Consider the following 15891-nt stretch of genomic DNA (forward strand, 5'->3'; position numbering starts at 1 on the left):
AAAGTTTAGATTTTAGGAGTTTGATTATGATGTGTCTGCTGCTGCTGCTGCTGCTAAGTCGCGTCAGTTGTGTCCGACTTTGTGTGACCCCATAGTTGGCAGCCCACCAGGCTCCGCCGTCCCTGGGATTCTCCAGGCAAGAACACTGGAGTGGGTTGCCATTTCCTTCTCCAATGCGTGAAAGTGAAAAGTGAAAGGGAAGTCGCTCAGTCGTGTCTGACTCTGTGCGACCCCATAGACGGCAGCCTACCAGGCTCCCCCGTCCCTGGGATTCTCCAGGCAAGAACACTGGAGTGGGTTGCCATTTCCTTCTCCAATGCATGAAAGTAAAACGTGAAAGGGAAGTCACTCAGTTGTGTCCATCTCTTAGCGACCCCATGGACTGTAGCCCACCAGGCTCCTCCATCCATGGGATTTTCCAGGCAAGAGTACTGGAGTGGGGTGCCTTTGCCTTCTCCGATGATGTGTCTAGGTGTAGTTGTTCTCATCTTACTTGACCTCTCTGGTATTTATCGCATTTTCCTGAAATTCCTTCCAGCATTTATCTCACCTTCCTGAAACTCTTCTTGTGGTGTTCATAATGTTCTAAATAAGCCTTTCTCTTTAGTCTCATTTCTAAGTGTTTATGTGGGATGTTCTTCCCTTCCCCATCCTTTAAATGTTGAAATTCCCTCCTTTTCTTTTTATTCTATATACTTCCTTGGGTTATCTCATTCACTCCCATTAATTTCATTTACCATTTACATGTTTACAATTCCCAGGTCTATTTATCCAGAATACACTTTTTTTCTGAGCTTCAAACTCGGATTATCTCCAGCCGTCTTTGAAATATTTCCAACTTGATGTTCCACAGGCCCTTCATTCTTAACATGTCTCAAACTGAATTAATCAGTCTTGTCATAACCCAAAATTTGTTTTCCCACTTTCTTAGGTCAGATTCTCTAAAAGCTGAGCCTGAGATGGGAATTCTTGTTCAAATTACTCATTGAAAGAATGCTCTCAAGAGAAAGGGAGTGGAATGCAGAATAAGGCAGTTAAAGGGAGAGGCATGCAGGATAAGGCAGAAGTCAAAGCTCGGCAAGTATGTGATCTCAGCTTGAGACTAGCTTCACTATGATCCTATGGGAGAAATACTGCCACACAAGTTATACCATGAGTTCCCCTTTGAGGCTAGGGAGTTGAACTTTTGTACCACTCCCAGTCAGTCAGTCATTACCTGGGATCTGTGGGTGGGCTCTAACATTTCAAGTAAGATAGCTCCCCTTTGAGTTGGGCTCTAGGACAATTTTCAAGAGAATGGAGCAACTGTGAATGATCAGCTAACATTTACAGCAGCTGGGAGATGCACGGTAAAGGGAATATGGGTGGGGTACTAACATATTCACTACTAAACCTCCTGAATTCCTTATATTGAGGTATATCACAGCCATCTATCCAGGAATCCAAGAAGAAATCTAGAAGTAATCATGTAACGCTTTTCTCTCTCATCCCCCATTAAATAGTAATAATAATAGATAACAATTGTTTAGTGCCCATAATATTAATTTTAAATTCTATAGTAGAGTTCTCAAAGCTGCACAGGATGTGGCTCCTGTCTATCTTTCCAGCCTTGTGCCTCATATTCTTTCCCTTACATTGTGTTCTGGCTACCCTAAACCTGTTGCAGTTTCCTCAGCATAACACGCTCTTCCTCTTGGGTGCCCTGCCCCCTGCCACCATGTTACCTTCATGCGGTCAGCTCTTACTTCCGCTTCATGATGGTTCAGACGTTACCTCCTCAGGCAAGCCTTCTCTGACCGCCAAGGCTGAATTAAACACTTCCCATCTGAGCTCCACTAGCATCCTGCTCTCCCTTTGATAGGACCTCCTTTCACATGGAAATGCGTCAGTCAGTTTGTGTGTCTATCACCTCTCTTCGAACGTGAGCCCTGTCAGGGCACTGATTTCAGTTTGTTTATCTTTGCATCACTAGCATGCAGTCCAATGCCTTGGACATTGTTGGGACACCCTAAATGTTTCTCATGTTAGTGAAAAAAATGAACGGATGCGAAGGCAAAATGTTGTCCAAATTCTAAATATTTCTTCTGAAACAAATTTTATGAGCTTTGGCTTGATGTTTATAGAAGCTATTTATTTTAATAGATGCTGCCTAGATGAATATTCACAGAAAGACAATTTATTCCACTTCTTACTGTACTAACCTTTTTAGTATTCCTAGGTCACTGAGCTCCACTCTGTCAGAGTCCCTAAAGAAACAGGAAGAAGGCCCCAACTCCAACTGAGACAGAACAGCTGTGACTCTCTTCTCTCCCTCTGTTTCCAGATGAAGGACCTGCGTCATGAGAATATTAACCCTTTGGTGGGCTTCTTCTATGATTCGGGGGTATTTGCCATTGTGACAGAATTCTGTTCCCGAAGGAGCCTGGAAGACATACTGATGAATCAGGATGTGAAACTAGATTGGATGTTTAAATCATCACTCCTGCTGGATCTCATCAAGGTTAATGGAAAGACTGAAAATCCAAGATTTTCCCCATAGATTAAAGCTTCAATATTTGGGGATGTTTTATTTTCCTTCGGTCATTTTCCTTGGATCACCCTCCACCTTCCTTCCCCGTGTTGGCCCCCACCTCTTCTCACAGCACCTTTGTTATTTGTTTTATATATCTGTTATAAGGTCCTGATAAAGAAAAAATTTGTTTGTTCCCCCCACTACCAATTTGAGGGCCAGATTTATCTGTACTTCCTATAGCCATTGGGCTTCTCAGGTGGCTCAGTGGGTAAAGAATCTGCCTCCAGTACAGGAGACGCAAGAGATGTGAGTTTGACCCATGGGTGGAGAGTATCCCCGGAGAAGGGCATGGCATTCCATTTCAGTATTCTTACTGGGAGAACCGGACAGAGGAGCCTGGTGGGTTACAGTCCATGGGGTCGCAAAGAGTCAGATATGACTGAAGCGACTGAGCATGCACGCCTGTAGCCATTGCGCACTCTTCTGCCTTAAGCACTCCTCTTCCATCCCATTTGTCTGCTTTCTGGATGTGGGGATAGGCTCATTCCTGGGCTCTTTAGTTCTACTTAGTCCCATTTCCTGGCTTTCACCTTCTAAAAGGTGGTTCAGGTTAGAAATAGGTGATAGGTCTTTACATTGGTCTATGACATAGTTATAGATGTGGAACTCAGCATGACCAGAGAGCCAAAAAGACCATTGATTCTCTCAGGCATCACTTCCATTCTCAGAGGCCAGGACTGTTAACAGCCAGTGGGGTTCACAAATGGGTCCATGTGTGCAATTCAGTGGAATCCATGAAATCCCTGGAATGATATGAAAATCGTGTCTATGTGCACCTGTAGTGAGCTGATCTGGATAATCAATGACTGGTTGAGCTTTCTGTATGTTAATCAGAGTCTTGACCCTTGTATTGTGGCCTAACCCTTTTTAAGGTAGCTTTATAGACATTATCTTGTTTCAGTTTTGCATAAAAGAATTGTGATTAGCCTCCTTTTATGGAGGCTCTGAGAAGCAAAATGAGGGTTTTTTTTAATATAGTGTCTACCACACATAGTAGGTTCTCAGTAAATATTTATCAACCACCTATTAAGTGACAGAGCTGATAATATAATTTAAATCTCCTAATTCCTATTCTAATACTTTGTCCACTCACTCGGTAAGCAAAGTCCCATGAGTTAAGGGAGAGTCCTCTAAATGAGTCCTCTGAGGCCCATGATGAATGAAACCCAAGCGTCTTGGGAGAAATCTCACCTACTGTAGACTCTGCTTGGAAGTACTGGGGACTACAGAATTTCCAGGGTGCAAGATGTAAAGTGTACAAATGCAAAGGAGTGTCAAGTTGCAAAATAGAGACAGATATTGAAAAGGACTCAGCATAAACAATCCTGAGATTACTGCTCTAGAATATGGGTGAATTTGTATTTGAATGATTAAAGTCATCTGAAAAAGTCCCAGTACATCACATTTGAATGTCATATAAGATTGCCAAACAAACTGCGTAGTTTTCGGCTTTCTTTTTTATTGTCTATTTTAAAGTATAAAGACATATAAAATAAATTGCATATATTTTATATACTTATATTTTTTATGAAAGTTATATATTTTATATGTTATGAACATAAAACAATTCTATTTATAAAAATAATGTATTCAATTAAATTTGAAAGTCAAATGATATAAATATATATGGGAAAAGTATTGACAATTACTCAACCCTCTTTCATATCCTCCCTCCAACTTCATCACTGCTGATCACAGTTTGGTGATTAGGCTTGCAATTCATTTTGTGTGTATTCACATACATTATAGATTTTGTTTGCTCTTTAAAATACATACTGTCACATAGTTCTGCAACTTCCTCTTTTTTCACTTACTTTGTGACTTAGATATGGTTCCCTATTAGTACATACAGGTTTGTCTTATTATTTTTTTAGCTGTTGCAAAATATTTCATAGTTTGGATGTACCACAGTTTGGACATCCCTTCTTGATAGCTGTTGATTGTATATCCAATTATATAATATAAAGCAGAGATGCAAAGAACATTCTTGTGTGTGTCTCCTTGTGTACATGTGCAAGCATTTGACGAAGTAAAATTCCCAGGTCACAGGGTATGTATGCATATACTTTCAATTTTGATTGCTGTTTCCAAATTACCCACTCAAAAGGCTGTGTCAGTTTCCATTCCTACCAGTAGTGGATGAGAGTTGGGCTAGACCTTTGGGGGGACAATCAGAATCTTCCATTTCTTGGCAATTATATGTGTATAGAGCCATCCTGTGTTTGAAATGTCAATAAATCTTGCCATAACATACAGTTCTTTACATCCACAAAATATGATTCTTCATCAAAGTGTAAAATTTTAGCACTAAAAGGGACCTGGAAACAATTCTTGCTGTCAAAAGTTTTGCTTTGCCTGCATATAAGAGAAAAAAGCTGAATTCCAGAACATAGTAGCTGTGAACAATCTCAGAAAGTGGCTCCAAAAGCACAAAACAGTTAAATAAGCTGCTAAATAAATCTTGTTTGTATCATCTGCAGGGCATGAAGTACTTACACCACAGAGAGTTTGCTCATGGGAGGCTGAAGTCTCGGAACTGTGTGGTGGATGGGCGTTTTGTACTCAAAGTGACAGATTATGGCTTTAATGACATCTTGGAAACGCTAAGACTCTCCCAAGAGGAACCTTCTGCAGAAGGTAAGCAATGTATTGTACCCTTGTGACGCGCACAAGGTACTCCGAAGTTCACATGAGAGCATGCCTTGGATTAAAGCCTCAGGCTGATTCAACTCCTCACTTTTGTTGAAAATCAGCCTCATTTCCAAGCCAAAGGAGTTGAATGAAATCTGCAGGCCGTAATCTCCACACAGCCCAACCTTCTGAACAAAGCCAGTGCAATAATGTTGAATTCCTGCTGGGGCAGGATTAGGTTATATTGTCTGGAGACCCCAGGTGTCCCTGGAGGAACTTGCTGAGTGCTAGGCACACAGTAGGTGCTCAATAAATACTTGTCAGATTGAATGGAAGGTAATTTGGTAGTTGGACTCCCACAAAGCCCGTTCTGGAATGGGATGTCACTAAAGCCTACCCTCGCTGTCTCTGTTTAGAGAGAAGAAGCAAGGAGGGGGCCCCCCAGCAAGTAAATGCTCCATGGGTTGTGTGGGATGGCGTCAGACGGAACTATGGCCTTCTAGGAAATCAGTAGGCATGGCTGTAATGCCCATATTGTGTTTTTGTCTTCTATTTGGTGCACCCTTGGCAGCACCAGACAATGCCTGTAGGGGTCATAACAGATCAAACAAACAGGAGAAATCTGAGACTTCAGGGCTTGGGAGTGAGTGAGTGAGAGCTAGGTGGGAATGAACTGATGGAAAGGAAAAAGGAAGGAAGAGAAAGACGTAAGGAGAGAAAATGAATAGGGTTAAATAAATATAGGAAAGTAGCACATTAAATGTTTTAAGCAGTATTGCAAGGGGGAAGAGGGGAAATAATGACACAAAAATGGAAAAGCAGACAACCCAAAAGAGACAGAGAGAGATTCAAAATGACAACATATGCTCGTATTCTTAAAAGAATCTTTGGTGTTAAAACTTTTAAAATTGCTGACTTTATAGGAGAAATGAAGACTGAAGGACACACAGTGACACATGCACAGATAGAGACACAGTCCAGTCATCAGTGACATCATTTTTGTGCTTAATAAAGCCAGTGGAATATGAACCTTTAGGGAGTCATCTGGTCCAACTCACCCATTTTACAAATGAGATAACTGAGTCTTAAGATTTGCTCAAATCGTGCACCTACTTAGCAATATCAGTTCAGATCTTCTGAAGACTAGCTCCTATACCCAGCTAAATGAAAACGTTGAATAACAATTTCCTCTTTCTCTGACCATCAGTGCTTTAAAGGACTTGAAGCTCTTGGTAATCACAATAGAAACATGTGCTATTGTCTTTCTTTATGTCTCTCTCTGTCTCTGTCTCTTCTTCCCTCTCTTTCTCTCTGTGGACCTGTTCTTGTTGACAACTGAATCCTATGGTTATTATCTGGCTAATCCTAATTTGAAATCTTGGAGTAGTTGCCCGGTGTTAGGACTAGGATGTTTGGATGACAGCTGCTGAGTGGGAAGTACTTATCTTCCTGTCAAAATTACTCACCTATAAAATGAAACACAATGTCCAGCTTCCTAGAATTCCATTCAACTCACAGGTTGACAACTTTCAAACTTAAGAAACTCTAGTTTTAGAGTAAGGACAGGGTACCTGCAGTGGTTTTTTTTTGTTTGTTTTTGTTTTTTTGGTGTACTGTGTCTGTCTCTTTCCCTGTTTCTCCCTCTTACACTTTCATTCCATTCTCCAAATTGCAAGGGCAATCTGGATGCTCAATCCATTCTTCACACACTGAAGCCAGAGGGAGTTTCCTAAACTGCAAATCTGATCATGTTACAGTTGTGCCAAAACTCATTGAATGGCTTCCCATTGCTCTTAGGATAAAGTTCAAACTCCTTTACATGGCTTACAAGTCCTTCGTGGTTTGGCATGAGGACCTCTCATGCTTAACCACTGTCCCTATATTCCAGCAGTGCTGACTGCCTTCCAGTTGTTTATTTGCACTAGGTTCTCTCTTACTTCCAGAACTTTACATATACCTTGTTCATTGCTTGGAACACTCTTCCCTTCCCACTGTTACCCACTCATCTGAGTCTGGCTAAATTCTACTCCTTCCAGAAGGCTCAATTGATTCAAGAGGCTTCTTATGATTCCTTAGGCTTGGTGAAATTATCCTCTTTATGATCCTTTAAGGCATTGAACTTTGTTTTAATACCACACTTTGTTGGTAATACATGTTTAATTAGCTGTCTTCTCTCCCTCCCTAAACTATGTCTTGCGAAGGCAAGAAATAAGTTTGCCTCCCACAGTGCCTTTCACTGTACCTGGTGGAATAAATGTTTGTTGAATCAATGAATGAAAGAAATAAAGAAACTTGCTGCGCTCTGCCTTAGATGACAGGGCTAATCGAATCTTACGATTGGAAGGTCTTGTAGATCGTCTGGCTCAATTTCTGTTTTACAGATGGGGAAGCCAAGGTTTAGGAAGGTGAGCTGATTAGTGACCCAGTTGAAATTGTGAACCCAGGATTCTTGACTTTTGCTCTGTGTTCTCTTGTATCGCATCACTGGCTCTCCAAGGTTGATTTTATCATCATAGCAGGGCTAAGAGTTAGCCCTGGTTCCAGTAAACACAAAACAAGCCAAAATGATTTTTTTTTTTCCTGAGAGTTCAAGTCTAATGGTAGGCAGTGGCTCTTACTGGGCTCTGGAATGGGAAGGGGGAGATGGGGGCATGTTGTAAGTGTATTCATTACTGCCTACTCTCAATTACATAAGTATAGTGCAGAAAAAGCATTTTAGCCATTAGCAACATACATGTAAGTGCTCTCTGAAAATAGTTTGGTAATGATTATATTTAATCACCCAGCTTTTTAACCGAGAGTTGTGTCCTCTTTTCCCTTCTTGTGCTGTTAAGTGTGCAGAGGGAGAGGATGCCAGGAACAAGCAGCTGCATACCATTTTCCCTGCCCCCCCCCCCAACAAACATGCCTGAAATCCCATGGTCAGTAATGTATTCCTTTGACTAAAGTATTATTCGGTCTTTTCAGTTTTATTTGCAAGCATCAGTTCACCTAGGCAAGGTGACTGATGGGCAAAACACTCCAGGAGTGGGCAGGGGAATTGGGGGACAAAGGCTGGGGACACCTGGAAGACAAAATGAGATGAGTATGTGCTTGGGGTAAGGCTAGAATTTCCTGGACCACCATTTAGATCAGAATGGGCTCCAAATAAGAATTTCCAGGGTGAGTTTCTCTTTCCTGGGTTTCAGCAACAAACCAAAATAATCTGATCTTTTATCCTCCTCCCTGCTTCCTAGGGCCTTGTCCTTTGGGCTCTCTTCCCAATACCCCAAATTTGACAAGCTGAAAAGTTAGCCAGTGTTTTTCCCCGCCACCCCCACCCTCAACAGACAGTCTTCTCCAGCCTCCCTGTCTGGTTGTCAACCTGTTGTTTATTCCACCTCTCTCCCGCGGAGGAGCGCCCTGTCCCTTCCTTGTCCATTTTAACCTTCGTATATAGCTCGGTCCTCATCCTGCTGCTGTCACCCCTTGCACCTCACCTCTGGCTCTTACTGTAATAATTTCCTAGCTGGTTTCCCTGATTCCAGCCTCTCTCCTCCTTCAATCCAGTTTGTGCAGGTTGCCAGATTAATCTTCGCGAACACAACTTTCATCAAATCCCTCTCCAGCTCCAGCACCCCTACTGCCTTTTGTATTCACTCCAAATGCCTTCATTTGGCTCTCGGGGCCTCTCACCTCCTGCCCTCATTCTTCCAGCCACCCTCCCTCCCCACTTCATCAACCTCATTTCTCATTTCTCATTATTCCTTAACAGAGCCCTTCTCTTCAGCCAAGCTAATCTGCTTATCATCACTCCCATCCACAATTTGCTCCTTTCTATCTCTTGTTCTTTTGCACACACTGTTCTTTCTCCCTGCAAAGCCCTTACCCTCTCAGCTCTAGGAAACTGCATCCTTGACCTTCTTAACAAGCTCCTTTAAGATTTAACTTTTCCAGGAAGCCTTCCTGGAATAATTTGATCCGCTCAGTTTTTTTTTTTATTAGCTCGAATCTCATGGAATTGCCAATATTGAACCATTTTTTGAGCTACAGAAGTAGCAATTTCACATTGTTCAATGTAAAACATTCCCATTTTAATCAGTATTTCTTTATATATTGCTTAAGGAAACTTGCCCCCAAATTTCTGAGTCTCTGATTGCCATAACTCTTTGAAAGCAGCATGTGTGTATGTGCTAGGTCTCTTCAGTCATGTCCGACTCTGTGCAGCCCTATGGTCTGTAGTTTGCCAGGCTCCTCGGTCCATGGGATTCTCCAGGTAAGAATATAGGAGGTGGATTGCCATGCCCTCCAAGGGATCTTTCTGATCCAGGGATCAAACCTGAGTCTCATAACTCCTGCATTGGTAGTCAGGTTCTTTACCACTAGCATCACCTGCAGAGATTATATTTTTTTAATGGGTGCTTAATATTGGCTTTTAATAGATTTCCTTCCTTACATTATAGAGCTTCCCAGGTGGCTCAGTGGTAAAGAATCTGCCTGCCAATGCAGGAGCCACAGGAGACATGGGTTCAATCCCTGGGTTAGGAAGATCCCTTGGAAAAGGAAATGGCAACCAACTCCAGTATTCTTGCCTGGGAAATCCTGTGGACAGCTGAGCCTGATGGGCTATAGCCCATGGGGTCACAAAGAGTCAGATATGACTGAGTGACTATGCACACACTGTACAGTGGCCCACATCGCCATCTCTGTTGTATTGTAGTTAGGGGTACACATGTGTGTCTTGCCAACTGGTCTGTGAACTCTGCAAGGGCAAAGCCAAGGTCCAATTCATCTCTGCCGCTGCCCCATCCCTAGCACAGTGCCTCATACATAGTAAGTCCTCAGTAAAGAATTGTGGAACTGAGCTGAAGGAATTGCTGCACGCTTTTGCTCTGCAAGGAACAGAGGAGGCTTGGGGATCTTCTAATCTTCAGTTAAGACCTGGAGAAATCAACTTGTGAATCCCCGAGCCCCAGCACATTCAAATTACCAGACACATGTAGATCTCAGCACACAGCAAATCCATGGCAACCAGTCTGGCAGTGTATTCGCCTTTCCCTGGCAGCTGGCCAACTGCTACTTGCAGGCTCAACAGAGCAAGAAAGCCAGCACCAGATAGTTTTTCTATTTCGAGCTTCTGTGCCCTTCCCCACACCTCTGCTGTGTCTGCCTGTATGCTCCTGGGGTGGGGAAAGTAGTATGCTTTTGCTGTGAGTAATTCCTAGATTCATAGATTCAGACCCTGGGGGCGGGAGGGCAGCACTAGCATGCCAGTCTGTCTTAATAAAAATATAAAGCAGTCAATAAAACAGCACCCTTGGAGCCCTTGAGGGCATTGCAAATGCTGTCAGTTAATTCTCCCTGGATTCATTACACAATGCTTTCTTTTCAGAGTTGCTGTGGACAGCCCCTGAACTGTTGAGAGCCCCGAGGGGCAGCAGGTTACGTTCTTTTGCAGGAGACGTCTATAGCTTTGCCATCATCATGCAGGAAGTGATGGTCCGGGACACCCCATTCTGCATGATGGATCTACCTGCCAAAGGTAAGCAGGAGATGTGAAAAAGGTACCAGGACCCCACCATGATCCAGGTCGTCAGGCCAACCTAGGCTGTTGTGATTTGCCAAAAGAGTGAACACGATCCTGTGTCTGTGCTAACTGCCTGCTGGTCTGCAAGCAGCCTGTGCTGTGCGCAGGTGGCACTTGGAGCCAGAATGCTTTAGGCATTTGGAAGGAATTCCCCCCACCCGAGAAGCTGGTCCTTTTCTGAACTATGACATAAGCCAAGAGCCCACAGGACTTTTATGTTAGCTTTTTTTTTTTTTTTAACAGCCCCCTACCATTCCTTTCAGATACCCCCTGCCAGAGATTTCAGTGCCCCCTCCATGATGCTCCTGGATGTCAGAATCCTCCCGTTTCCTTGTGACCTGCCATAGTCTTTCATCCTTATCTCCCATCAGAATCTTTGGCTACCAGGCAAAAGTTTGAGGGGAAACAGGATGCTGACATATTCTAAAAGTATGAACTGACTAGATATTAAGTAATTAGGAATGGAAAAATAGTAAGTTTATTAGTGGAGGACCCTGCTGACACTGCTTTAACCAAGTGATCAAGGAATATCAACATCATGTCTCCCCTGCCATAATGCACTGAGAAGGGCACAGTACCACCCTTGTGGTCTTCTTGCCCCCAAATGCATAACCTCAGTCTTACCATGAGAAAACATCAGACATAGCCCAACTGAGAGGCATTCTGACTGGCCAGTACTCATCAGAAGTGTCAAAGTCATGAAAGACAAGGAAAGAATGGGGAACCATCACAAACTGGAGGAGACTGAGACAGAACAATGAAATATGATATGGATGTTGAATTGGGTTGTGAAACCAAAAAAAGGATATTAGGGGGAAAATAATGAAATTCAAATAAAGACTCTAGATTAGTAATAAGCATTGTACTGATATTAACTTCCTCTGTACTGTGATTTTATAAGTTGCTAACATTAGGGGGAGGCTGAGTAAAGGAGATATAGGCAATTATTGTACTTTTAGTTTTTTACAAATTTTCTGGAAGTCTAAATGTATTTCAAAATACAAGATTTTAAAATGCAAAATCAAACCAAACCTAAAATACTTAGTAGTGTTTTGCCCCACTCAAAGCTTTATTTCTACTTAAACCCCCTCCCCAACAGTTCCTCATCACAAGTTAAATGAAGCCCAGTCTCCTCACATAAGACGCACAATCTGGTCCCTAGCTGCGTCTCTAGGCTTATCTTCTATCATTCTTCATACTCCAGCTAAGCTATGTGACTGGCAGTGCCTTGAAATCACCACCATCTCTCCCACCTTGGTGCCTCCACATGTGTTGCCTGTGCCTTCTCCCCACCTTGTCTCATTCAACTCACGTCACCTTCATTGGGAAACCTTCTCTGACCTTTTAAGTGTGGGATGGATGTCCCTTCTGTGCTCTCCTGTACGTATGCCTGCTAGAGCACTTATATCACTGGTCCTTGTTTATCTTTCCAATTGAACTGTGAGCTCCTCAAGGACATGAACCATCTGGGCCTAAGGACAGAGGTGACCTAGTTCACTTGTCAGTATTCTGACACAGGGACAAGGGAACTTGATGGTATTCTGAGAAAGAGACTCCCTGTACTAGTGAGTTGGGTGGGGAAGTTGCACTTCATAGGGTCAGTTTCCGTGGAATTTATTGCACTGGGGCCAGGGTGAGAGATACGAAGGAGAAACCATCACCATATGGGCCAGCCTGAGTTAGCAGAGCAGAAGGTGTCATGTTACAAGGAGCAGAGGCAACAACTGAAATTCTTTCATGAAGACTAGGTGATACTTCTTATGTAGTATAAAGCCATACTGCTGGAGGGTTTTAGCCAAGGCAAAGGTAGGAAAGACACGCTGGTGGTGCCAGCAAGGTTTGGTTCATGATGAGGATGTGAGAGTCAAGGGTGTGAAGAGGGGACTAGGGATAAGAAATGAGCTGAAGAGATAGTCAGGGCTTGGATTTTATTCTGTGGGTAATAAAAATCCATAAAGAGATTTCAAGCAAAAAAACGACATGGCCAAATTCATGTTTTCAGAATGGTTTGGAGAAGGCTAGGCTGGAAGCAGAGAGACCATGCAAAGTCTGATACATAGTAAATGTTCCACTCAGAGTGGAAGTCAAGTGCTAGCAGCCAGGAGGATCCCAATGAGGCCCTGAATGATTTAATGGTGATCTTAATTCCCTTCCCCTAGAGACCAGGCAGGGCCCATAACCTGGGCCTTCAGTGGGGGCTCATTGGGTCTACTGTGGGGATTGAAAGGCTTAGATATTTGGGGGTGGGTGAAAGGAGCCAGATCATTGAAGCAATGGATAAATAACAAGGTCCTACTGTATAGCACAGGCTTCCCTGGCAGCTCAGTGGTAAAGAATCTGCCTGCCAGTGCAGGAGATTTGATCTCTGTGGATTTGATCCATGTGTCAGGAAGATACCCTGGAGAAGGGAATGGCAACCCACTCCAGTATCTTGCCTGAAGAATTCCATGGACAGAGGAGTCTGGTGGGCTACAGTCCATGGGGTCACAAAGAGTCAGACAACTGAGGGACTAACACTTTCATATATAATTATGATATATACCAGAAATTAACACAACATTGTAAATCAAGTATATCTCAATAAAAACATAAATAATATATAGCAGAAGCAGAACAAAGCTGTGCTTAAATGATTTTTGTTGTTGTTTAGTCATTAAGTCATGTCTTTGCGACCCCATGGAATGTAGGCCACCAGGGCCCTATGTCCATGGGCTATCCCAGGCAAAAATACTGGAATGAGTTGCCATTTCCTCCTCCAAGGGATCTTCCCGACCCAGGGATCAAACCTGCATCTCCTGCATTGGCAGGCAGATTCTTTATCACTGAGCCACCAGGGAAGCCTGCTTAAATGATACCAAATACCTCAGTTAATTATTAATAGTTTCTCACTCCCTTTCTCAACTGATTGATATAGCCTTTGCTCAGATATAATTTATATTCAGGCCACCTAAGGAGAAAGTGAAATAGATGGCCTTTTTGTGGTTTCTCTTGCCCAATGTCATTCTTGTTTAAAACTCAATTATCTTTACCAAATCTCGGTACTTTCCCAATTTGTAGACCATTTTTTTTTTTGCTTCCTAACAGAAATCATAGAAAGAATTAAGAAGCCTCCTCCAGTGTACAGACCAGTGGTTCCTCCTGAGCATGCACCCCCAGAATGTCTCCAGCTGATGAAGCAGTGCTGGGCTGAGGCTGCAGAACAACGACCAACATTTGATGAAATATTTAACCAGGTAAGGACTCTGTGAAGCTTAGCACTGCCCAGAAGCCATCCTGAAGCCAGCCTACCAAAACGAACTTCTTGGGTTCTCATTATACTGTGGAAGGACCCTCTCGCAAGAGAAGAAGGCATTCATCATGGGGATGAAGCACGGAACTGGCTATTTGAAGGCCCTTTGGTGCTGGATCATCTCCAGTACATCCCCCAAGAGAATTAGGATTCGTTTTGGTCTCTCCTATATCTGAACCTCTGCTCCATACCATCCACAATCTGACCTAACTGACCTTTCAAAGATGAGCTTGAACCACTAAGCATTTGCAAGGCAATGTCATTGAGACCATTAGTAGAAGGAGTAGGTGGATCCTGGAATAAATGGGGACCCTCATAGAGCCCTGTTTGCTTTGGAAACTCCAGAGAACTCTGATGTGTATCTCGTTTAAGTGAAGCCAGATTGTTTTTGGAGGGTATGGAAAAATATGAGGAGTTTGAAAGGGTTTTCAAGATGGAAGGAAGTGCAAATATGGAGTACAAAAGCAGGAGATTCCTTTGGTTCCTAGGGAACTACTTGAGGCAATAAGCCCTGTGTGCTCAGTCATGTCTGACTCTTTGCGACCCCATGGACTGTCACCTGCCAGGCTCCTCTGTCCATGGAATTTCCCAGTCAAGAATACTGGAGTGGGTTGCCATTTGTTTCTCCAGGGGACCTATGCAGGGATCAAGCCTGTGTCTCCTGCATTGGCAGGCGAATTCTTTACCATTTAGCCACCTGGGAAGCCCTACTTGAGGCAATAAAGTACATGAAAAGTGATAAGTTCCCTCCTTAAGATACTGAGTTTCTAAAGAGCTTGACTCCCTAGCATTCAGGATTCAACAGGGAAAATGAGGAGCGGAGAGAGAGCCCTGCTAAGGGAGCCCTGCTAGGGTGCGGTTCCTATGTCAGAGCATGCACTTGAGGGCTTTGTTCAAATGAAAGGATACCGAAACTGAGGGAGTGCTGTGTCAGCAGCGGCGGAGAGGCTTTTGAACCTGGGTGGTGTACCGCACTGAGATGCTCAGTGAGTGGCAGGTATCTGAGGTGGAAAACAGAAAGACTTGGATTGAAAGCCTGGGGGGCTCTGAATATTAAGTCATCCATGTCCCCGTCTCAGAATGCCTCCATTAGCCTGACTGAGTCTCTTGAGGACACTCAAACAGGTGTTCAATAGTAGTAGGGAAAAGGCACAGAACTATGGAGGTCAAATTTCTGAAAACTTACCATGAGGCAGGAAGAAAAGCATTCACCCTGGTGTTGATGCTAGAGATGTTATTTCAGAAGGCAGCAGAAAGGCCGATGATAGATAGAAGGAGTGCACATCATATGACTTTCAAACAGGATGGCTTGGGGCTGCCCTCACTGAAATGCCTCCCCAATCCCTGCAGCTAAACCAACTGAAATGGGAAGAGGAGGAGGCTCCCTGGGTTAGGCAATAGGGGACTTGGAAAGATCCCCTGTAGGGGGGCACAGCAACCCACTCCAGTCTTCCTGCCTGGAGAATCCCATGGACAGAGGAGCCTGGCGCACTACAGTCCATGGGGTCACACGGAGTCAGACACTACTGAGCATCTGAGCACCAAAGCATCTGAGTTGGCTCCTGTGATTACCAACAGGACCTCGGTGGACAGGTAGATGCAGACCAGGCTCAGAAGGAAGCTCACAGTGTTAGCCTTGGGGCATTGAGTGCTATGTAGAACACGTGTGAACCCTTATGTGTATAAAAGGGTTCATTGGGACAGATTCCTAGGTATTTGTTGAGCAGAATTACCACCAGTCTTCTCTTGGTGTCAACCCAGCCTTTTGCCTGCTTTTATAGCAGTAAGAAGGGGCTACCCTTCATGAAGATTGAAGGCAGGAGGAGAAGGGGA

General features: G+C 43.6%; 1 protein-coding gene across 1 annotated transcript in view; it reads left to right on the plus strand.

Annotated features, from left to right (window-relative positions):
* The window catches only part of GUCY2F (guanylate cyclase 2F, retinal), a 150198-nt gene that overhangs the window by 70071 nt on the left and 64236 nt on the right, over positions 1-15891 (plus strand). The window contains exons 9-12 of the mRNA XM_027535057.1: positions 2324-2500; positions 5053-5209; positions 10575-10724; positions 13854-14002. Coding sequence (XP_027390858.1) covers positions 2324-2500; positions 5053-5209; positions 10575-10724; positions 13854-14002 — 633 coding nt within the window. The remainder of the gene's footprint in view (positions 1-2323; positions 2501-5052; positions 5210-10574; positions 10725-13853; positions 14003-15891) is intronic.

Source organism: Bos indicus x Bos taurus, chromosome X, assembly GCF_003369695.1.
Source record: "Bos indicus x Bos taurus breed Angus x Brahman F1 hybrid chromosome X, Bos_hybrid_MaternalHap_v2.0, whole genome shotgun sequence".
Lineage (NCBI taxonomy): Eukaryota > Metazoa > Chordata > Mammalia > Artiodactyla > Bovidae > Bos > Bos indicus x Bos taurus.